Source organism: Stegostoma tigrinum, chromosome 9 (genome assembly GCF_030684315.1).
Source record: "Stegostoma tigrinum isolate sSteTig4 chromosome 9, sSteTig4.hap1, whole genome shotgun sequence".
Taxonomy (NCBI): Eukaryota; Metazoa; Chordata; class Chondrichthyes; order Orectolobiformes; family Stegostomatidae; genus Stegostoma; species Stegostoma tigrinum.
This window is the reverse complement of record NC_081362.1, coordinates 78,675,984-78,701,780: the sequence shown is the minus strand read 5'-3', so window position 1 is coordinate 78,701,780 and position 25,797 is coordinate 78,675,984. Positions and strand designations below refer to the sequence as shown.

The window sequence follows — 25,797 nt, the reverse complement described above, 5'->3', positions numbered from 1 at the left end:
CCTGTTGCGATAGTTGTTGACATAACAAACATATTGTATAAATACAAGTTATCTGTGCATTTTATATTATTTTGTAACTTTGCAGGACTCTGTGCTCTACGATCTGTTCCCAAGGAACACACACCAAGACAAGCATCAGCTATGCCTGGAAGACCATCAACTTGGTGAAAGACACCCTTTGGTCCATCCAAAACTTGTTCTTTGAGTGCAAAGTGTTGACCTCAAGTGGATGTTGCAGACTGGCATATTCCAAAGTCTAGGAACACATTAAAGCTTAGGGTAGCTGCCACCAAGGCACAGTGAGGCATGATCATCAATTAGTCTTTCTGCCAAAGTACAATAGGGGTCCATTCAGTTATCAAACACTTTTGCTGCCTCAAATGCAAGAAAATATTGTCCTGTATAAGTATTTTTTGGAGATGCATAGAATGCCAAATTCCAATGTTTGCTTGTTCTTCATGTGCAAAGTGCTAGCAAAATTCATTAAGGTGGTTGCAGATTTGACACAAATTTTGCATTAGTCCAGAAAACACGGGGAACGCTGAAGGAATTTACTAGGTCTGGCTGCATCCGTGAAGACTGAAATGGAGTTAACATTTTAAGTCTGATGAGACTCTTCTTCAAAACTGGTATTACTCTTGCATTACTCCAGATTTTTTCCAGGAAATCCTATAACTTCATGCAGGAAAACAGATAAAAATATTATCCATTCAATGTTTGGCAATGGCTCTGCTCCTTTTGCAAGTCAACAAGAATGTACTTTAAATACTGGCATTTTTCATGCAATGACTTTTTCATCAATTTTTCTGTTATTTGACCTCCTCAGCCTTTATATCCGAGAGGAAAACAACATGACTTTTGGGCACTGCTCTGCTTGTGATCAAGGCATATGTATCAGCACCTGCCCTTTTTGATTTTCATTACTTCCAGAACAAGATGCTCTTATGTGCATCATAGCCAAGACCAGGAACTTGGGAGCAGAGAGCTTTGAAATTTGAGCCTGTACACCCACTACTAACTTGCCCATTTTTGCTTCATTCTGTTGAGCTCTTTACATTAAAGAGATCGTCTAGTCTCATGCACCAGCTCGAAATAGTGCTGTTTCCACTTGCTAATGCTAGTTTTCAGTCGGCCACTAGGAGGTACGCAAGACTAATTTGATTTTCCAGCAAGCTGCAGTTGCTGCATTGTGCCACCAAATGATTGTGGCTTCAGATTCTGCTTACGAGGTCATTTGGAAATGTAGTAAAGTGGCTACAGATTCCTGACACAGACTCTTAGGAATTTTATGATTCTTAAGAATAACAATAAAAAAGTAAAAATCTCTATTGTTTTATTTCAGTTATTTCAAGTTCCTATGGGAAGGAAATCCATTATAAAAATTTTGAAGGTGAACTCCATATAAACTGAAAGATTATACTTCCCCATATCTAATGAAAACTCAGTATCAAATATGACAATAAAGCCAGAGACATTTTATGTTCAATGCGACATATTGAGGAAATGTGTGTCTACAATGGGCAGTAGCTCCTTACCTGTTTAGACGGCATGAAATCCCTTAAATATGATTCTTGACTTTCATAACCAAATTAATTTATTTTAAATTCCAAATGTCACTAAAGCATAGCCTTATTTTCAGCATCATTTGATCAAAGTGTTTTGCTTAGCTGTCTGATGATACCATGTTCTTCTTGGTGTTCTATGTATTATCAATGTTCATTCCTTCAACATGTTAATTTAACAATTTTTATGGGGAAAAGAACATGAAGAGGTGAAGCTAGCAGAAGTACTGATTAGCAATCCTGACAATTCCAGCGGTGAAAAAAGTCTTTGTTTTCCTCTTCCTCCACCTTCTCTTTTCAAGAAGCCATTTGCCATTACTATCATCAGCTGTTTGCAGGTCAGTCTGTGCCTTATCAAGGCATTTATTTACATCTGCTGTCAATTAGACTAGCCTATATGATCTTCAGCATAAATTTCTTTGCTTACTGTGTTGTTGAAACTATGATTTGATTACTGTGCAGTGAGACATGCAGGGCTGTGCTACCCACCTAAACAGATGAACCAACAAGTCGTTCTCCATTATTGGTGTTCTTTAAGGATGGTAAAGCAAAACAGCAGAAGGACTCATTCATAGAGGGGGTGAATTATAGTGGGTGACTTCAACATCAAATCAGAGGCAGATAGAGAAATAAAAAGTGGGAAAGAAAGACTGGATTAAACTTACACATTTCCAACTTTCAGAAAGAACTTTTATCTGCTCTACCAAACTTTTATTTTAGAGAAATGACCTTTGTTCTTGAAATTACTTAAGATTGGCCTCTCTGATGAAGGGTCTAGGCCCGAAACGTCAGCTTTTGTGCTCCTGAGATGCTGCTAGGCCTGCTGTGTTCATCCAGCTTCACACTTTGTTATCTTGGATTCTCCAGCATCTGCAGTTCCCCTTATACCTAAGATTGTCATCTGTTTGGTATCACTCTTCACTTTAAGTCAAATGAGAATTCGAGTCTAAAATTTGAACACGATGTGGAGATGCCTGGTGCTGGGCTGGGGTGGATGAAGTCAGAAGTCACATGACAACAGGTTCTAGTCCAACTGCTTTGTTTTAAATCACAAGCTTTCAGGTGGACACCAAGTTGAACACAAAGTTCAAGTGTGACATCCCAGTGAACCACTGATGAGGTACTGCACTGTCAGAGGTACCAGCTTTTAGATGACAAGTTAAACCCTGGCCTTATCTGCCCTTATAAGCGAACGCAAAAGAATAATATTTGCTGAAGAGTAATATTTATTCTATTTTGAAGAATAATATTTATTTCCCAATTAGCACCCTTCAAAGCATGTTATCTAGTCATTAACATTCTAGATGGTTCTGTATTCCGCACAATAGTCACAATGCTCGAGAAAAATACTTATTATGTACCTAAGTCATTTTGGGGGGTGCGAGCTGTGATCCAAAAAGGTGCTATATCAATACAAGCCTTTCTTTCTTATTCTCCAGCATCAACAAAAGAAAAAACATACACAAAATGCTAATATTTATCACCATTTATTTAAGTGTTGGGGGGGAGGAGGTAGAATATTTTATAACTAGTGAAAGCGACGAAATAATGCACTAAGTCATAGAAAATCGACGACCCGTACATTATTGCACACAATTTGAGGAGATGCATGTAGCTCATCTGCACCTCTTCCTGATAAGCTTTTTTTTCCCTGACACATTCGGCGATGTCTCTCCGCAGGCACTTGGTTTTGCGGAATAGCTTGCGGCGAAAGTTTCATGAGCAAAAGTAAGAGAGATTTAATAAAAAACCAGGAAAAAGAGAAATTGCTGAAAAAGCCCGGCAGGACTGGAGTTCTGAGGAAGGGTCACTCTGCTTTCTCTCTCTCTCTCTCTACAGATGCTCTCTGAGCTTTTCCAGCAATTTCTGATTTCCAGCATCAGCATTTCTTTTTGGGTGGGAGGGGGGGGGGTTGGAAATAATCGAATCTGGGTCTGCTACAGCGCGAGCGCGAGCATCTGACGGTGCGCACCACCGCTCCCTCCCCCGCAACCCCTTCGGGCTCGCGCTCGCGGAATCCCCGAGCGGAGACGCGCGCGGGAGAGCCAGAGAGGGAAGAGAGGAGGATTTGCAGCTCTGCTGTGATAAGAGTCCATCATCCAGGGGACAGACAACCAGCCGCGCCTGTCTTCTCCCTCCCCTCATCCCACATCACCCTCCCTTGCGGTCATGGCTGAGGTGGGAGAAGGAGAAGACGAAATTCAGTTCTTACGAACTGTAAGTACCTCTTTCTCACACCACCACCACCATCCCCCCATTATTATTTCCATCTCCCTCACCTCGCGTACCATTAAATAATGTGTTCTTCGCTCTTTAACCCTCCCCACCCCACTGTGTGAAAAGGACGCGAGGATTTATTTCAGCCGCATTTGAATCAATGTGTATTAGTCCTGCACTGCACTTAGCGGGTGCGCTGTCACCAACCGCATGCTGTGTTCGCGGTGCTTTTATCTTGGATGGAATTATTCTCTCAGTAAATCGGAAAGCTTCTGCTGTCTGGTGCATTTCTTCTGGGGAAAAAATGTGATTGCAAAGAGGCGGAAATGAAGTGTCAAAGAATCTTTGCATCCCAGGGCGGACTATGTGACAATAACTGATGGCGTTTATAATTTGAACGAAGCAGGAGTTAGTACAGTATTGAATTTTTTTCTCCCCCCCCCCACCCCCTTCCTTAGTAGTGTGGGGCTAGCGGAAGAGTTAGCGGGATGCTGTTTGACGGGCTGTTAGGGAATGAGCGCTGTTATCTGGGCTGCACTGTTAGATGGATAGAGGCAAGGTTTGGATTTGGTGCCCTGTGTTGCTCTAATGAGCATGTTTCATGCGTAAGACACGCAGGCAGTCACCGTGGTGCCGCTGTTGCTCATTGTTCAGTTCATAAGCAATGCAGTTGCCCCGTTTGGCTCTCAGTATTTGTGCAAACCAACCGTAACGAGCCGTCATATCCAGTGCTCGGGTTCTTTGGTTCGTCTTGCTCTGTACACGGGTCGATGCAGTTAATTTTCACAGAAACATATCATTGCATTTTTAATGCACGCCTCTACACAATTTAAATATGCGGAAATTTCGCGCAAGTATCGCCAGAGTATGCGTGTTTTTTTGAGGTGTGAAGCATAACACAAAACTGAAAACCAAGCATCGAGTTGTAAAGTGTTTGTATTTCTTAACAGTGGTATATGTCATGCATGCTCATCTTGAACGGACCACTAGCGTCTCCATGTCACCTCAAGTGATTTATAAAAAGCGTTTACAAAGTTTTTAAAGCTTGCTTGGAATAAGGGAGCGTAGAGGCATTTATTGGTTCACAATCCGAATACCTAGTGGTGTTACATTTGACTAGAAGTTTAGCAACGTACTATACTTATAGAGCAATGCCAACGCAGCATACAGCAGTGGGGTTACACAAACATTAGGCAAGCCCATGTTCTGTTAACTAATGTAGACTTTGGCCGTTTATCCTGAGGTTTCCTTTGCAACAAAATGCTGAACTTGGATGAAATGACCTTGAGTGAAAGTACAATGTGAATCAAACTTTTTTTGTTATATATCATGCATGTTTGTAATGTTTAGGAGAGTTGCACGGGTTAAAGGAAAGCTGACTGCAGTAGAAATGTTCAATTGTTTTATTTACAAGAACACTGCTATTTGTCCTATTTTAACAGAGAGGCTAAAATCTGATATTGATCAGTACACACCGGCCATCATGTTTTAGTATTTAAAATTACCATTAGTTTCTACAGACCTATATAACATGCAAGTAAATTATCCATATACTGAAAACTTAAAATGCAGAACCAACTCAAAGTCAGGTGTCAAGATCTGTAATATATCAGATGAACAGAGACAAGATTTAGATTTTGCTTCTGTATGCTAATTCTCTATATTAATCAAGTGTATTAAGCCTTCAAAAATGTGTAGTGTAAAAGCTGTGTATAGCTAAATCTGAATACCTCAATCTCAGTATACCAAATCTTGAAGTTTTCAGTTATCATCATTTTGTTACTGTAATGTTTCAATAATGAAATGCATGCAATCAACATTAACAAATTAAGACAAATTCTAAGCTACCAAAAAAAACCTACAAAATTTCTGTAGATTAATTCATTGCCAGCAATGAAAGTGATGAATGGTTATTCATTTTTACCCAAAGGAATATCAACCTGCAAAACGAACAATAGTCTTAATTTTAAATTCTCACAATGACCTTGGAACCATACTGATGATTCATGTGCTTTTGTAGATGACAGCCTGGTGTCTGTAGATCCTATTTGTTGAGCAACATTTCCCACAATGTTTGTCAAAGAATGTGCACTGAGCCCATTCACTGTTGTCTTGCATTGGGAGCTCCTCCATAATGGTGCATTCTGCTTAATGTATGTAGCACTGTGTTTTGGATTATAGGACAGGATCTGTATATAGATCACAAAAAGAGAACTGCACAATTTGAGCCATTCCTTTTTGGCAAACTGAAGAAGGAACTACGAACTAAAGACATTGTGGGGCTACAGAAATTAAACTGATGAGCAGCTTTGGGTGACCATGAACAGTACAGATATAGGTACTGATCATTCTTTAGTTATTAACTGTTGCATTGCCTGTTTTGTTTAGATTCATAGTTATAGTCATTTATAGCACAGAAGGAGGCAGTTCAGCCCTTTGTTTCCGTGCCAGTCAACAAAAATCTGATTATATTAATCACATTTTCCAGCTCTCACTTCATAGCCCTGGAGGCTATGGTAATACGAATGACTACCTAATTACTGCTTCAGGTGTTACGAGAAATTCAGAATCAACTACTGTTTGAGGCAGTGATTGCCAGATTCCCACTCCCCTACCATACAGAGCAACCCCATGGCAAAACTTGGGTGGCATGGTGGCTCACTGGTTAGCACTCCTCCCTCACAGTGTTTGATTCCAGCCCTGGGTGACAGTCTGTCAGAGCTTTCCTGTGTCTGCCTGGGTTTCTTCTACGGGCTGTCCCACAGTCCAAAGACATACAGGTTTGGTGGATTGGCCATCAAATTACCCTGTCCAGGGATGTGCAGCCCAGGTGGATTAGCCACGGCTAATGTAAGGTTATGGGATAGGGTCAGATGCAGATTCACTGGGCTGAATAGCCTCTATGTGCACTGTAAGGATTCTATAATTCTGAGTGAAAAGAAATTCTCCTCAACTTTCCTGTTAACCTTTTACATCTTACCTTAAATCCTGGTTTCACTAATGAAAGAAGTGTGTTACTAATCACCTATCTATCTTCCTCAATCTGGTCTACCTTTCTCAGATCCCCTCTTGATTTCTGCTGCTCCAAGGAAAACAACCTCAATCTATTCAATCTTTTCTCTTAGCTCAGATCCCTCAGCCCAGGCAGCGTCTTGATAAATCTCCTCTGTACCCTTTCTAGTACAATTGCATCCTTCACATAATGTGACCAGAAGTGCATGTGATACTCCAGCAACTTATATAGTTCCAGTGTAACCTCCTGCTCTTATATTCCATACTTCAGCTAATAAAGGCAAGAATTCCACATGCCTCATTAATCACTAAAGGGTGGCAATGGCCTAGTGGTATTATCGCTGGACTATTAATCCAGAGACCCAGATAATGTTCTGGGTACCCAGGTTTGCATCCCACCATAGCGGATGGCAGAATTTGAATTCAATAAATACCTGGAATAAAGAATCTAATGAAGACTGTGAATCCAGTATCAATTGTCGAAAACAAAACATCTGGTTTGCTAATGTCATTTAGGGAAGGAAGCTGCCATCCTTACATGGTCTGGCCAACATGTGACTCCAGACCCACAGCAATGAGGTTGACTCTTTAATGCCCTCTGGGCAATTAGGGATGGGCAGTAAATGCTGCCGAGCCCCCAATGCCCTCATCTCATGAACGAATAAAGAGAAAAAAACCTTATCTACCTACCCTGCTACCTTCAGGGATCATTGGATATGTCACGACGTGCCGAAATGATTTGTGTTTATCCTAAAATGAAGTCTGTTCTCTCTTCCTTAAATTTCAAAATGGAAAGCTGGAGATCTAACCAGATTTGCCTCTCAATTTTTGCCAGTTTTGAGTGAGCAGGATGAAAATTGTGGTATAGATCAGTTGTGTCAATTGTCTAATGTTTAAAGACACCTTGGGATTTTCTGCTTCCAACACATTATCTTTCCAGTTCTATCATTAGCAATGTTAGTGCGGTTAAAGAAGAGGGATGGACAGAGGAGAAGAGATCAAAATAAGTGGGCTATCTTGCTTAATGCAATCAATCACACAGCGATTGCATTAGGCAAGATAGCCCACTTATTTTGGTAATTGATTGCACTGTGATTGATTGTACTGAATAGTGAGAGAAGCTTAAGATAAACTCTGGAAGTTATTTTATCATTGGCTGGTACTTGAAGTTGTCCTGTGAAGTAGCAAGAGCCAGTTATTACTTTAAGTCCGCTCTCAGTAATCACCTAGATTTCCCAAGAGAAAACAATAACAGGACAGTGAGTCCACCATCAACGCATGTGACAGCCTGAACCTAGTAGGCTCATAACACTCTCCAATACTTTATACTATATTAAAACACGAATATGAAGAGAAATCTTCGTCATAGGGGAAGACCTAAGACAATGTCTGCTGAAAGGGACTACAATCTTTTATTCCAAACTCAGCAAAGTAATTATACTTTGATGGCTCTGGTAACAGGTATATGTAGTTTTACAGATGAAGGGGTCTAATGGAGGTCATTTTTTTAAGTTGGAAAAAAAGTGAGCAGTGGGAGGAAAGAAAGCTAATCAGAGGTGTGAATGAGTTGGAGGAACATCTGTAGAAGGACAGACAAAGGTACAATGAGAACAACAAAAACATAAACGAAGCACTTGGTTATTGAACATTAATTGACTATTAGACTACCACTGTCATATTACCAGTGAGCAAGAAACATTTAGCATTTTGCTGATAATGCCATGGAATATATGATCAAGGTGGGACTCGTTTAGTTTGGGATTATGTATGGCATGGATTGGTTGGACCAAAGGGCCTGTTTCTCAGCTGAATGACTTGAGACCCTCCAATGTTAAACCTTTAAATAGCGGTGTTGCGGTAAGTCCTGGTTTCGTGGTGTTAAAATAAATGAGGACCTGTTCATAAAAATATTGACTAATTCATGTATAATGAACAGAATACTGTGTGGCAAAATGTACATATTTTATTTCATACTTGCGTGATAAATTATATTGCAGTTATTAGTAGACAACAACCAAATATATGTACCTAATCTTCTTAGTTTTCAACATTTCCAATTAACACTAGTTGACAGAGACTGGTAGTGTAGAACCTTTCCGTTGCATATTGCTGTATATCTCAGTGTACAGCTGAAAACACGAATATTAAAAAAAAGCCTGTATCGAATAGTAATTTAGATTTTACATTAAATTGTTGTTGTAAAACCATCAATTTTATTGCTTAGCCCATTAATTTGCAAGTTTCACAATGTTGTTCATGACCTATTTTCATTCCATACCATCCATTGCAAGCATCTGATGATTGCTTTTATTTTAACACCTCTCTTCTGCGTAAAATATTCTTGTGATAAGAACTGTCTGTGTGCTGCAAATGCGGTGATAAGAGTGATTTAACAGTAATCTGGTTACATAGTGTTGCATTCCTAAAATGTACTTAAAGGACAGTTTGTGCTGATAAAGGACATAAATATCCTGAATGTAGACTTGCCACCTGATTTTATATCAGAATTGCCTTTATAGATTGCACTTTGAGGCAGACAAATAGTGATATTGATAGTGGATGTACTTAATAACATGTTTCCTGCTCTTCTAAGAAGGAGAATGTTGGAAGAGGCGAGATTAAACTTTTATATGTTTCATACAAAGGATTCTGAGTCTTGAAAGAACTCGCACTTCCATAGTATCATTTTTGACATCACAAAATACTTTACATTCAATTAAATATTTTTGTAGTTAATCACTGTTCTAAAGTGGGAAATGCAGCAGTGAGTTTGCACACAGCATGTGTGATTACAAGCAGGTCATTTTTTAAATGTAGTAATGGCCATAATAGCAGAAGTGCTTTGCTGTAATTCTTCAAAAGGTGCCTGTGATTTTTACATTCTCCTGGTAGGCCTTACTTTCTTATCTCATCTAAAGGACTGCACCTTCAGCAGTGCAGCACTCTCTCAGTACTGCACTGAAATGCCATCCTAGGCTACAGACATGAGCCTGTGGGGTTGCACTTAAATACACAGCCTTCGGAAAAGAGACATGAATACAATCAGTTGAGCCACTACCAAAAGACTGAAATGTCTTCAAAGGTACGCACAAATGTTAGGCTACCTTTTATGACTGACCTGGAATCCTATTTTCTGGTAATTAAATTGCTGTAACAATGTGAATTAAATGTTGCAAACTGGTGAATTCCATCTTAATTTGTCAACTGCCTCTATATCCTTTCTATAGTATGAAAAGCACGAATAGAGCTCTGAGTAAAGTCTCACTAAGTTTTTATGTATAGTAAGACCGTAAGATACAATTAATCTATTTGATCCATTGAGTTTGCTCCATCATTTGATCATATCTTGCTCAACCCCATTGTCTTGCCTTCTCCCCGTAACCCTTAATCCGCATACCAATCAAGAGCCTCTCTTAATCTTAATCTGTATTAAATGCGCTGAATGATGTGGCCTCCACAGCCCCCTGTGACAAAGAGTTCCACGGATTAATCACCTTCTGCCTGAAGAAATTCCTCCACATCCCAGTTGTAAAGTTTCATCCCTTCACTCTGAGGCTGTGGCTTGGGGTCTTAGTCTTTCCTACTAGTGGAAGCATCTCCTCTACAGCCACTCTTTCCAGACTTCTTGGTAATCTGGAAGTTTTAATGAAATCCCCTCTCATCTTTTCAAACTTCATTGAGTACGGACCAAGAGTTCTCAGTTGTTTCTGACATGACAAGCCCTTCATCCTGGGATCATTTTTGTAAACATCCTCTGGACCCCCTCCAATTCCAGCACATCCATTCTTAGATACGGGATTATGCAACCTGTGATATTATACAAAGTGACAATATTCGGCAGTGATTTGCACACAAGAAATGGTTAAAAACATTGAGAAATACGAACATAAGGTACAGATTGGATGATTTTCTTCTCAATTTTGTTAACAAACTGATTCTGGTACAGGTGCAATGTGCCAAATGTCCTCGTTCTGCACAATAATAATTCTGCGATGATAGCTAAGATCAACATACCAAGTTGATTTTTTCATAAATTTAATTGTGATACGAGTGCTGGTCATTGGAAAAATATTTAATTACCGTACCTTGTTTGACACCAGCAAAAATACTACTTGTGATATAGTTGCTGTTCAATTCTAGTAATTTGCTTTGAGAGATGAGCTGGAAGAAATGAAACTGATTGCACTGCTGGACCTAACATCAATATAAATCTGATTTGGGTGAGGGGATGCACTACAAGTTATGTCGATGCCAGAGTAAGTGGGTGGTCTGAAGCTGTTTTAGCAGCCAAGTATACTGGTGCCACAATTAGTATTTTTGTCCTGAATATGGAACATGCATAAATACCAAACTGAATTCAGAGTAAATTTGAGATGTTATAGTCAAAATATTATGTTGCAGCTGTTAATTGGTGAATGCTGATAGAGAAGCTATAATTAAACTCTTCCTAGTATTTAAGGGTATTCTCTCAATTACATTACCTTTTGACAGCAACCGAACAAAATTGTTCACTAGCTTTAATGTGCTGAGTGCATGAATACAAGATAGTACAAGAACATCTGGTCACTGCTTTTATCATGTCATGGAAAGTACACACTTGTGGATTTTGTTTGTAAGGAATGCATTAATGATCAGTGTAATGTGCAAGTTCTGCTCAAGGATAATGTGGATGCCACATTGTGTGAACTGCTCAGAAATGATGATCGTCTGAAGGAACCTAGAAAAATTCAAGAATGCACCATCAAGACATTTCATGAACAAAGTGTTTGGCTGACTTTAATTTCAACTTTGCAACAATGATGGTTTAAATGTTTCATGTTCTCTATTTGCTAGCTTTGACTATTGAGATTGTTAAAAGTTTGGCCTGTATTTGTGTGTGCAACAGTAAATTGCTGGAAGTTGTCTTCAGTAGTGCTAGCAAGCAACGTCTGTTCAGCAATAACCCGCTCAGTGACACTCAGTTTGAGCTCTGTCAGGGCCACTCAGCTCCAGACTTCATTACAACCTTTGTTCACAAACAGACGAAAAGAACTGAATTCTAGAGGTGAAGAGACATCAAGTCCACATTTGACATCAAGTCCTTTGACATCAAGTCCACAAAGGTGTGGCATCAGTGAGTCCTAGCAAGATTGGCGTCGATGGGATTGGAATCGTACCTGGCACATAAGAAGATGGTTGTGGTTTTATCTGTTATCTTAAGTATAGGACATCTCTGCAGGAGTTCCTCAGGGTAGTATCCGAGGCCCAACCACCTTCAGCTGCTTCATCAATGACTTCCTCCATCATAAATTCATTAATGATTGTACAATGTTCGGCAGCATTTGTGACTGCTTAGATACGAATGCAGTCCATGTCAAATAGAGCAAGACCTGGACAATATGCAGGCTTGGGCTGAAAAATGGCAAGCAACATTTGCACCACAAAAATTCCAGGCAAGGACCATCTCCAATAAGTGAGAACTGAGCTAGTATCCCTTGACATTCACTGATGTTACTGTCACTGAATTCAGTCTAAGGGTGGTCATTGACACAACACGGATCTGGAGTGGCCGTATAAATATTGTGGCTGCAAGAGGAGGTTAGAGGCACGAACAATGTAGTGAGAAACTCTTCTCCTGACTCTCCTAAGCCTGTACACCAACAACAAGGCTCAGGTGAGTGGAATCCTCCCCACTTGCCTAGATGGGTGCAGCTCCAGAAACCCTCAAGAACCTTAACACCAACCAGGACAAAGCAGCCCACTTGGCACCACGCCCAGTAACATTCACTCCCACCACCAATGATGCTCACAAGTCGCATCGTACACCATCTACAAGGTGCACTGCAGAAAATCACCAGCAGCACATTTCAAACCCATCACCACCTCCTGCTCAAAGGACAAGGGTTGCAGATATGTGGGAAAAACACTACTTACACGTTCCCCTCAAAGCCGCACACCACTCTGACTTTGAAATATATTGTTGTTCCTTTATATCTCTGAGTCAGAAACCTGGAACTCCCTCCCGAACAGCTTTGTGGGTGTCTATGTACAGCACAAAAACTGCAGCAGTTCAAGAGGCAACTCAATACCACCTCAAGGGCACCTAGGGACATGCATTAAATGCTAGCCCAGGAAGGAGTTAAAAATAGGAAATCTGTTCTCAGAACTCACTTCAGGTGTCAAGTAATGTGCTTCAAATTGTCAAAGAGACATTTAAAGATCTCGACTCCTTTAAGTAGATTGTTTGTTGTTTGGTATAATCTGGGTTAGATTCCCTAATGAGATGTTTATAAATCAAAGGTAATGCTTCTTTATTTTATAAATGATAAAATTTAGATATAGATTGAGATATAGACAAGCATTTATTCTTTACTAGTATGAGCTATTATTGGGATTAACTGAATTAATCACAAAACTTTTGCTGATTTACTGATACTTGTTTAGAGAGTTTTTGTACAAATGTTAATTTACCAAATTTGAATGCAAAAATTTCTGCCTCAAGCAACTTTAAACAAAACTTTAAGTAATAATCCTATGTCCCTTCCCCAAAGGCCAACATTTGGGTTTGGAAATCACTTTTAAAAACATTCTTTCTTCGATGAGAGCAAGAATGGTAATGCCACTGCCCTGAAATCACTGTACCAAGTAAATGTTAATAATTAATTTAAAATTACTTGATATTTCATTGAGATATTTGACAGCCCGTCTGATTTTGATTTTCATTCAGGGAGTGGCGAAAGACAAATACTTCATAAAGGGCACGGGATCAATAAGAACTTTCTCCCTGTGTCTGTGTGGGTTTTAGATTAGATTAGATTCCCTACAGTGTGGAAACAGGCCCTTTGGCCCACCAAGCCCTCACTTGCCCCTTGAACCATCCCACCCAGACCCATTCCCCTATAACCCACACACCCCTGAACACTACAGGCAATTTAGCGTGGCCAATCCACCTAACCTGCACATCTTTGGACTGTGGGAGGAAACCAGAGCACCCGGAGGAAACCCATGCAGACACAGGGAGAACGTGCAAACTCCACACAAACAGTCGCCCAAGGCAGGAATCGAACCTGGGTCCCTGGCGCTGTGAGGCTGCAGTGCTAACCACTGAGCCACCGTGCCACCCTGGTTTTCTCCAGGCACTCCGGTTTCCTCCCACAGTCCAAAGACGTGCAGGCTACGCCATGCTAAGTTGTCCATAGTGTTCAGGGCTGTGTACATTAGGTGGGTTATGCAGGATGGGTCTGGATGGAATGCTCTGAGGGTCAGTGTGGACTTGTAAGGCTGAAGGGCCTGTTTCCACACTATAGGGATTCCATTATTCTATGAGAGGGGATGCTAATCATTGACTAAACATACATGACTTAGGATGTTGTGGACTTGACAAGTGGTGCAGGCTTTCTTTTTTCAGCTTATTCTTAAGTTGTTGTATTCATTTCAGTTAGACAATATATGATACGGTTAGGTATACTATGGATATAGCCTTTGTTTTGAAAACTCTACAAAATCTTTTTAGGAATCATAAGGTGGTTTACATTACTAGACATAAGTTGATTCTGTGTTTTGTCCAACAACTTGATACATAGAACATAGAACATAGAACAGTACAGCACAGAACAGGCCCTTCAGCCCACAATGTTGTGCCGACCATTGATCCTCATGGATGCACCCTCAAATTTCTGTGACCATATGCATGTCCAGCAGTCTCTTAAATGACCCCAATGACCTTGCTTCCACAACTGCTGCTGGCAACGCATTCCATGCTCTCACAACTCTCTGCGTAAAGAACCTGCCTCTGACATCCCCTCTATACTTTCCACCAACCAGCTTAAAACTATGACCCCTCGTGCTAGCCATTTCTGCCCTGGGAAATAGTCTCTGGCTATCGACTCTATCTATGCCTCTCATTATCTTGTATACCTCAATTAGGTCCCCTCTCCTCCTCCTTTTCTCCAATGAAAAGAGACCGAGCTCAGTCAACCTCTCTTCATAAGATAAGCCCTCCAGTCCAGGCAGCATCCTGGTAAACCTCCTCTGAACCCTCTCCAAAGCATCCACATCTTTCCTATAATAGGGCGCCCAGAACTGGACGCAGTATTCCAAGTGCGGTCTAACCAAAGTTTTATAGAGCTGCAACAAGATCTCACGACTCTTAAACTCAATCCCCCTGTTAATGAAAGCCAAAACACCATATGCTTTCTTAACAACCCTGTCCACTTGGGTGGCCATTTTAAGGGATCTATGTATCTGCACACCAAGATCCCTCTGTTCCTCCACGCTGCCAAGAATCCTATCCTTAATCCTGTACTCAGCTTTCAAATTCGACCTTTCAAAATGCATCACCTCGCATTTATCCAGGTTGAACTCCATCTGCCACCTCTCAGCCCATCTCTGCATCCTGTCAATGTCCCACTGCAGCCTACAACAGCCCTCTACACTGTCAACGACACCTCCGACCTTTGTGTCGTCTGCAAACTTGCTGACCCATCCTTCAATTCCCTCGTCCAAGTCATTAATAAAAATTACAAACAGTAGAGGCCCAAGGACAGAGCCCTGTGGAACCCCACTCACCACTGACTTCCAGGCAGAATATTTTCCTTCTACTACCACTCGCTGTCTTCTGTTGGCCAGCCAATTCTGTATCCAAGCAGCTAAGTTCCCCTGTATCCCATTCCTCCTGACCTTCTGAATGAGCCTTCCATGGGGAACCTTATCAAATGCCTTACTGAAGTCCATATACACCACATCCACAGCTTGACCCTCATCAACCTTACTAGTCACATCCTCAAAAAACTCGATAAGGTTTGTAAGGCATGACCTACCCCTCACAAAGCCTCTCACTGTTATTAAAACAACTGATAACGTTTTTTGTTAGCAGAAAAGAATCTGTTTTCAAAGATTTTGTAGGCTGTCAGGAATGACTTGGTCTTTTCTAATATTAGTTTAACATAGAACATAGAACATAGAACATAGAACAGTACAGCACAGAACAGGCCCTTCAGCCCACAATGTTGTGCCGACCATTGATCCTCATGGATGCACCCTCAAATTTCTGTGACCATATGCATGTCCAGCAGTCTCTTAAATGACCCCAATGACCTTGCTTCCACAACTGCTGCTGGCAACGCATTCCATGCTCTCACAACTCTCTGCGTAAAGAACCTGCCTCTGACATCCCCTCTATACTTTCCACCAACCAGCTTAAAACTATGACCCCTCGTGCTAGCCATTTCTGCCCTGGGAAATAGTCTCTGGCTATCGACTCTATCTATGCCTCTCATTATCTTGTATACCTCAATTAGGTCCCCTCTCCTCCTCCTTTTCTCCAATGAAAAGAGACCGAGCTCAGTCAACCTCTCTTCATAAGATAAGCCCTCCAGTCCAGGCAGCATCCTGGTAAACCTCCTCTGAACCCTCTCCAAAGCATCCACATCTTTCCTATAATAGGGCGCCCAGAACTGGACGCAGTATTCCAAGTGCGGTCTAACCAAAGTTTTATAGAGCTGCAACAAGATCTCACGACTCTTAAACTCAATCCCCCTGTTAATGAAAGCCAAAACACCATATGCTTTCTTAACAACCCTGTCCACTTGGGTGGCCATTTTAAGGGATCTATGTATCTGCACACCAAGATCCCTCTGTTCCTCCACGCTGCCAAGAATCCTATCCTTAATCCTGTACTCAGCTTTCAAATTCGACCTTCCAAAATGCATCACCTCGCATTTATCCAGGTTGAACTCCATCTGCCACCTCTCAGCCCATCTCTGCATCCTGTCAATGTCCCGCTGCAGCCTACAACAGCCCTCTACACTGTCAACGACACCTCCGACCTTTGTGTCGTCTGCAAACTTGCTGACCCATCCTTCAATTCCCTCGTCCAAGTCATTAATAAAAATTACAAACAGTAGAGGCCCAAGGACAGAGCCCTGTGGAACCCCACTCACCACTGACTTCCAGGCAGAATATTTTCCTTCTACTACCACTCGCTGTCTTCTGTTGGCCAGCCAATTCTGTATCCAAGCAGCTAAGTTCCCCTGTATCCCATTCCTCCTGACCTTCTGAATGAGCCTTCCATGGGGAACCTTATCAAATGCCTTACTGAAGTCCATATACACCACATCCACAGCTTGACCCTCATCAACCTTACTAGTCACATCCTCAAAAAACTCGATAAGGTTTGTAAGGCATGACCTACCCCTCACAAAGCCGTGTTGACTGTATTTGATCAAGCCATGCTCTTCCAGATGGTCATAAATCTTATCCCTCAGAATCCTTTCTAACACCTTGCAGACGACAGACGTGAGACTTACCGGTCTATAATTGCCGGGGATTTCCCTATTTCCTTTCTTGAAGAGAGGAATTACATTTGCCTCTCTCCAGTCCTCAGGTACGACTCCAGTGGAGAGCGAGGATGCAAAGATCTTCGCAAGTGGCGAAGCAATTGCATTTCTCGCTTCCCAAAGCAGCCGAGGACAAATCTGATCCGGGCCTGGCGACTTGTCAATCTTAATGTTTGACAAAATTTTCAGTACATCAGCTTCCTCTATCTCTATCCATTCCAGCATGCACACCTGCTCTTCAAAGGTTTCATTCACTACACAGGTCGTTTCTTTCGTAAAGACAGAAGCAAAAAACTCATTTAGGGCTTCCCCTACCTCCTCAGGCTCCACACACAAGTTCCCTATGCTATCCCTGATCGGCCCTACTCTTTCTTTGACCATTCTCTTATTCCTCACGTAAGTGTAAAATGCCTTTGTGTTTTCCCGGATTCCTTCTGCCAAGCCTTTCTCGTGCCCCCTCCTGGCTCTCCTCAGACCATTTTTGAGCTCCTTCCTTGCCTGCATGTAATCCTCTCTAGCTGAACTTGACCCTAGCTTCCTCCACCTTATGTAAGCTATGTAAGCTTATGTAAGCTACCTTCTTCCTTTTCACTAGAAGCTCCACCGCTCTCGTCATCCAAGGTTCCTTTATCTTACCCCGTCTTGCCTGTCTCAGAGGGACATATTTACTCATCACTCCCAACAACTGTTCCTTAAACCATCTCCACATGTCTATAGTTCCCTTACCATGGAACAACTGCTCCCAGTCCATGCTTCCTAACTCGTGTCTAATCGCATCATAGTTTCCTCTTCCCCAATTAAATATCCTCCCTAGTTTACTTTTGCTTCTAATGGGAGATTCATGCCTCTATGAACAGGGCAAATAACAGACCGGTTGATCAACTAATCTGATTGAAGGAAAATTAGCACAGTAGGAAGTAAAATCCGGGATCAGTTTTTATTTAAATCATTGTACAGAAGGCCAAATATATATTGAGTTATGTGCACAAGATGTTAGGAAGAGTATTGAATAGAAAAACAGAAAAACTTTTTAAAAAATTGCATCATTTCCTTGGAGTGAAGAACTCACGCTTACAAAATTACATTTTCAAGGCCAGTAATGTTGTTTAGAGGTAATTAAATTTAATTATTTTGATTAAGCTTTAATATTAATATGGTTAGAAAATTACATAATGACTTAATTTAGCAGAATTAAGGTTCAGTCAAGACCAATTGGCTTTGATGTGATAATAAATTAGCAAGTTCACACCTGAGTAGTAATTTCTAACGATTACATCAGCAAAGACCACAATGGTATAACCTGTGGAGGAGGGGTTAATGCTCAGCAATTTCCTGTTTTCTGTGTTTAATTGCACTCCTGAAATTGTTGTCAGAAATTGCAACAAGATCTTGATCAGCTGGGGAAGTGAACTGAGAAATGGCAAATGGAGTTTAATATAGATAGGTGTGAGGTGTTGCATTTTGGAAAGTCAAATAAAGGTAGGACTTCAATGGTAAACAGTAGAGCCTTAAGGAGTGTAGTGGAACAGAGGGACCTTGGAGTTCAGGTAGATAGAGCAGTGAAGAAGGCTTTTAGCACACTGACTTTCAACAGTCAGGGCGTTGAATATAGAAGTTAGGAAAGTATGTTGCAGTTGAACAGGACATTGGGTGCACTTGGAGTGTAGTGTTCAGTTTTGCTATAGGAAGGATGTTATTAAACTGGAAAGAGTGTGTAAGAAATTTACAAGGATGTTGGCAGGATACAAGGGACTGAGTAATGGGGATAGGTTGGACAAGCTAGGAATTTTTCTTTAGAGCATAGGAGACCAGGTAGGAATCTTATACAAGTGTATTAGGTCACGAGAGGCATGGATAGGATGCATGCATTCAGTCTTTTTCCGAGGGTTGGGGAATCGAGGACTAGAGGGCATCAGTTTAAGGTAAGAGGGGAAAGAATGAATGGGAAACTGAGGGGCAAATTTTTTACACAGAGCGTGGTACACATATGGAATAAACTACCAGAGGAAGTGGTTGAGGTGGGTACATTCCAAACATTTAAAAAATATTTGGAAAATACATGGCTAGGAAACGTTTAGAAGGATGTGGGCTAAGTGCAGGGTTACTGTGGATGGACATTTTTGTCAGATGTGAACTATTTTGGGCTGAAGGGCCTGTCTCCATGCTGTAGGAATTTATGACTGACTTATCTTTTATGCACCAAGAAATAATGACAAAGTTACAAATTAAGTCACTCAGTTTTCTTAAGTCCTTTGAGTATCCATACAATTTTCTAGCAATACCATGTTTGTTAAAAAAATTCTAATACTCATTTTTGAAAAGTAAAGTACTGAGTCTGAAAAGCTATTATATACTGGAAATAAACCATTGCAAAGCTGGAATTATGAACAGTGCTTTGTACATCAAAGATATCTGAGAATCATACACTCTGAACCATATCATTTGGCTTGAATCATCTGTTAATAGCAAATTTGCAATGAAAACTTTCATTCAAAGAAGCAAACAGGAAGTAATGTTTCTAGTCAAGCATCTGTCAATTAAAAAAAGGTTAATTTCTCTGATGCATTTAAAGTGCGTTGCAAATTAAAATACTTGCAGGCATTCTACTTCTGACGGTAATTAGCTTCTCAACTAATTTTAGCAAAGTACTTTTTATCAGTTCTGAGGAAGGATCATCGGACCCAAAACGTTTTTTCTCTTCCACAGATGCTGCCAGACCTACTGAGCTTTTCCAGCAACTTTGTTTTTGTTTTTGATTCACGCATCCGCAGTTCTTTTGGTTCTTACTTTTTGTCTTAATCTGTAAATATTATTGCCTGCTGACAGTCTTTTCTCAGAATTTATATGAATTATAGTTCTGGTAAAAGTTGCTGTATTTGATTGTTGAAATACGATATTAAGCTTTATGTTTCAACAATACATTTTGAATAGATTTTTACTATGTACCAAAATTGGGAAAATCTAATACAAGAGCATGAGAGAAGAAGATCTGGAGAGGAGCAGCAACATCTAATGGAGCGGGAGAGAGGAGAATCCAGAAAAGAGGCAACAGGGTCTAAAAGTGTGGAAGTGTGTTTGGACCTGGAGTGAGGCGCCAAGACCAAAAAAAAACTGAGACAGGATTCCTGCAGAGAGACAGTGGCACTTAAAAAAGAGTGAGAAAAAGGAGGACTTGGAGAGGCAGCAGCACCTAAGAGAGTGTGACTGAGGAGGATCCGGAGAGTAATTACAGCATGTTGAGGTTCCTCTAGTATTGCAAACCGGAGTGAGAGACAAAGAGATGGTAAAATGCCTTTATTTGGACAGCTTGGTGTTACATGGTTCTGGGCTTAAGCTTGAGCTGGAACTCTGTCTCTCTCTCTCTGTCTCTCTCTCTCTGTCTCTCTCTCTCTGTCTCTCTCTCTCTGTCTCTCTCTCTCTGTCTCTCTCTCTCTGTCTGTCTCTCTCTGTCTGTCTCTCTCTGTCTGTCTCTCTCTGTCTGTCTCTCTCTGTCTGTCTCTCTCTGTCTGTCTCTCTCTGTCTGTCTCTCTCTCTCTGTCTCTCTCTCTCTTACAGACAGTAGATGTGGCTTCTTTTTATACCAGATACAAACTATTACAGTTCGCAAATCCTCCATATAATCAATAGAAGTTTCTTTTCTACAGGGCGTTTGTATTGTAGTTCTTGAATAACTAATATCTCTTTCCCTCAAGGGGTTTGTTTGTCCTATTGAGGCAGGTACTTGAAAATGACCTGCAAGTAACTGCTAGAAACTTTAACCCTTACACAATTAAGTTTCTTTGATACAATTTTCTACTGAACCCCACACAGTACTTCTCTAAACAAATGTGAATCTGTGTCTCCAAAGTGGATTGGATGTCTTCTGAAGAAGGCTAAAGAGACATCATGGGAAAACTGATAATTGATTTATTGGTGAGTATTTTTCTCACTTTCTTTCCAAAATGGGGTAATATTAGTAATTGTAAGATTTTATTAATAGTGGAAATGAATATTAGATTGAGTGATGAGTCCCTTTTGTTTCAAATAGGGATCTCAAGATGGGTAAGTAAAATATTTGCTCAAATAGTAAAAAAATAAGCACAGGCAGGACTAGAGACAAGAAATAAAATTTAATCAGTGATGATAGGAGGCGGCTACCATCATATACACTAGAATACATAAGTTCCTAAAGAACCCACATGCTTAGAAGATACAATAGTGGCACATACAACAATTCTTTCACATTGGAAAGTAACAAATATAACTCCACTATTAAGAAAGGAAGGAGAGAAAAAAATGGGGAATTACAGATCTGTTACCCTGACATCATTGGTAGGAAAATGCGAGAATCCATTATAAAGGATGCGATAGCTAGACACTTCAAAAATAATGGTAAAGTTGAGCAGAGTCAACATAGATTCATGAGAGGGACTTCACATTTGACACACATTTAAAATATGTAGTTGATGTTTTTGAGGTGGTTATTTGTAGTATAGATACAGGAGAATCAGTGGATATGTTGTATTTGGATTTTCAGATGGTCCCACACAGAGATGAGTAAGCAAAATTAGAGCACATAGAATAGTGCATAAGGCACTGGCATGGATTATTGATTGATTAATGAACAGAAAACAGATTAGGAATAAATGTGGTGTTCTCAATTGCTTGTGACTGGTGGAGTACCGCAGGGATCAATGCTTCAGCCACAGCTGTTCACAAGCTGCATCAGAAATTTGTTTGAGGGGATCATGTTTTATTTTCAGTTTGGTGATGACACAAAACTAGGTGAGAATGTGAGTTATGAGAGGGATGTGAAAAGGCAGCCAGTTATTTTAATAGATTAAGTGAGTGAGTGGGAAAGAACATGGCAGATGGAATATGACATGGAGAGATGTGAAGTGATCCTCTTTGGTAAGATAAACAGAAATGCAGAGTATTTCTTAAATGGTGAGAGATTTGGAAGTGTTATTGTCCAAAGAACATAGGAACTAGGAACTAGGAGCAGGAACAGGCAATTCAGCCCCTTTAATTTGCTCTGTCATTTGATATGATCATGGGCTGATCTCATCTTGGCTTCGACTGCACTTCCCTGCCGAATCACTGTAATCCTACAGACCATTATGTATTTAAAAACTGTCAATCTCTTCAAATTTACTCAATTTCCTGCCATCCATCACAATCTGGCGTAGTAAATTCCATCGTGAGTTTCAAGACTTTTTGAGAGAATTAATTTCTCCTCATCAAACTCTGACCTGTCATTCTATATTACCCTACATGAGGAAACAATCTTTCTGTCTGTTTTGTCAATCTCCTTTAGATCTATGTACTGCAATTAGGTCTCTTCTCATTCTTCTGAATTCCACAAAGCATAGGCCTTAACTGGTCAGTCTTCTTTCAGAAGACAAACCCCTCATCTCTGGGATTAATCTATTGAGCCTCCTCTGAACTGCCTCTAATGCAACTATATCCATCCTGAAGCAAGAGGTCCAAAATTGTACAAAATATTCCAGGTGTGGTCTCCTTAATGCCTTGTACAGTTGCAGCCACACTTCCCAAGTTTTATTTTCCACTTCTTTAGCAATAAATGCCAAAATTCAATTTGCCTCCTTGGTCAAGGCAGCTTAAGACATGACAAATAATTGAGTAATTTAAAATGTAATGTGGAAGAAGCTGGAGTGTAAAAGCGCAGAGATCTGAGTGTTGAGGTGCAGAGGTAGTTTAGAAGAGACAGGTGGAGAGGAGCTTTTTTGTCATGGAGAATTTGAAGGTGAAATTAAAACTGAGGATCTGCTGGACTGGGAGCTAACGTAGGTCAGTTAGCACCGGAAGAATTGGTGAACAGAGTAGGTGACAGCATAAAGTTTTGGGTGGCTTTAAGTTTGTGGAGAGTAGATGATGGGGCACTATCAGGTGGGCATTGCATAGTCAGGTTTAGATATGATGAAGGTAGGGATGGGATATTAGCAGCAGATAGATGAGGCAGGCACGGTTATGAAGGTGGTATTAGGTGTTGTTGATGATGAATTGTAAAATTTGGTTGCAAGCCTATCTAAAGACATAAAGGCAACTGCCCAGGGGAATTATGGAGTTAGTGACTCCAGAGCAAAGTATCATCTTTCTGTGTGCAATTTCATTGGAGGCAAACTATTAATTTTCTGTCATCTGTGCTATCATGTTTTAATATTGTGTTCAGTGGTGAATCTGCAGCAAAGAGAATGAGCCATATGGTTTCCCATTGTTGTAAACATAGCAGTTTTCACCATAATAAGTGCATTATTCTATGATGTTGTCGCGATTATTCTCAAAAGAAACCCCTATGAAGTGCCAAAGATTCCTCCATCTCTGTTTCAGAGCTCTTCAAGGCTTCTATTTAGATGCTGCAGCAGGGCTCCCACCAAGAATCATGAGCCTTGGCAATGCTGCTACTGAAATATGACAATTCACTTCTTAATCAATTTTGCGGACACTGAAATGTCTGAGAGTGTACTTGTGCAGAGAGCTGAAAATATCAAGGATGCAATACGCCACGCATGGCATAATAACTATGACTTCAGGGAAAGCGACAGGAATCTTTATCATTCACTGCTCATGCACTTAGACATGGAAAGGACATTTAATTAGGTAGATCGCTCCTCCATTAGAATTAAATTCTAATTAGAAAGACCCATGGCTGACCTACCCACTGCACTGTCAATTACATAATAAGAACATAAGAATGTAAGAACTAGGAGCAGGAGTAGGCCATCCGGCCCCTTGAGCCTGTCCCGCCATTTAATAAGATCATGGCTGATCTCTTTGAGACTCAGGTCCACTTACCCGCCCACTCACCATAACTCTTAATTCCTTTACTGTTCAAAAATTTATCTAGCCTTGCCTTAAAAATATTCAGCGAGGTAGCTTCACCCGCTTCAGTGGGCCGGGAATTCCACAGATTCACAACCCTTTGGGTGAAGAAATTCCTCCTGACATCAGTCCTACATCTGCTTCCCTTTATTTTGAGGCTATGCCCCCTAGTCCTAGTTTCACCTGCTAGTGAAAACAACCTCCCTGCCTCCACCTTATTTATTCTCTTCATAATCTTATATCTTTCTGTAAGATGTCCCCTCATTCTTCTGAATTCCAATGAGTATAATCCCAGTCTACTCAGTCTCTCCTCATAATCCAACCCTCTCAACTCTGGAATCAACTGAGTGAATCTCCTCTGCACTCCCTCCAGTGCTAGTGTATCTCTTCTCAATTAAGGAGACCAAAACTGCACACAGTACTCCATGTGTGGCCTCACCAGGACCCTTCAGAGCTGCAGCATACCCTCCCTGTTTTTAAACTCAATCCCTCTAGCAATGGCAGCCAAAATTCCATTTGTCTTTTTAATTACCTGCTGCACCTGCAATCCGATCTTCAGTGATTCATGCACAAGGATACCCAAATCTCTCTACACAGCAGGGTGCTGCAATTTTTTACCATTTAAGAGAGTCTATTTTGCTGTTATTCCTTAAGTTGCTAACTAATCACCACCTGAAGGCCTCATCCCACTTCTACTGGTGTTAACTCAACTGCAGGCAGGTCTGTTGATATGCAGCTTGGATGACAGCTAAAGCCAACTTCCGGAGGATGGAGGGAGAATCCCTTTAAGGATTTATGAAAGAGGGGGGCCCTCTGAGAATCACCAAACCTTGCCTTTGAGGCTGGAACTTTTTTTGAATTACTTGAAGCTGACACTGACAGGTGAAGAGTTCTACTCTTCAGTAGCTGTATTTCTCATCTTGATGAACTTAAATATAGGTTTATTGAAAATATTAGGTTTTAAAATATACTGTTATTGACCAGTGTGACATGTTAATTCAGCCCAGTAGATTTCAAATTATTTCTTCCACATCGCTCATTATAGTTATGTTTGCTTTCGCTAGGTTTTTGGCACATCCAGTTTCAAACCCATAAATTAAGGCTTTAACACAGTGTAAGTTGCTCAATTTATGATTCCAGGACATTTTTGCACTTCAATTGAAAAATGACTTTTTTATGGATGTACCTGTATATACCTGTAGACAAAACTGTCACATTTACAGGCAGAAATACATTTTTATTCACACAGAAAAAAATTACATTCACTTACTTAAGTATCCTTGGCAAGGTTCTTAACGATGTCTTATGATTTTTTAATGCTGCCATATTATCAGGCCATTAACAATGATGTTTTACATAATTGAATAATAGTTAACACTTTTGTAAACTAAAATTGGGGATATGTATGAAAAAATTAATTAACATAAAGGAAACCTGAAAGATTTAAACAGTGAGATTTAATTCATCTGTACTTTTTATTGCATTGTGTGTTGTATCCAATTTAAAAAAGTATTATAGTTGGAAACTAATTAAAAGAAAAAGCTGATAAGGTGACAATACCAGCTGCTGGGTACCATTTTCAGTTTTTATTTCAAATTTCCCACATCTGCTATGTTTCACTCTTTTATTTCTGATTTCCAACATCTGTGGTACTTTTTTCAGGTAGTAATACAATATGTTTGTATCCAACTAAGAGAATAAATGCCAGTCTTATATAGACTCAAATATAGTTTTCCTTATAGGCAAGTATTGATTCAGAACTATGTGAAACTTTTTTAAAGTTAAAATAAATTTGGTGTGTTTATTTTTGCCTTGTTTTGCTGCATTGGCTTGCAGAAATGGCACAGAAAATTACTCTAGCAAGGGAA

General features: G+C 40.4%; 1 protein-coding gene across 1 annotated transcript in view; it reads left to right on the top strand.

The window, feature by feature from the left end:
• The first annotated feature begins 3,625 nt into the window (after positions 1-3,625).
• ryr2a (ryanodine receptor 2a (cardiac)) overlaps positions 3,626-25,797 on the top strand; it is a 684,685-nt gene continuing 662,513 nt past the window's right edge. Inside the window, exon 1 of the mRNA XM_048535805.2 lies at positions 3,626-3,779. Within this exon, the coding sequence (XP_048391762.2) occupies positions 3,732-3,779 (48 nt within the window). The 5' untranslated portion in view covers positions 3,626-3,731. The remainder of the gene's footprint in view (positions 3,780-25,797) is intronic.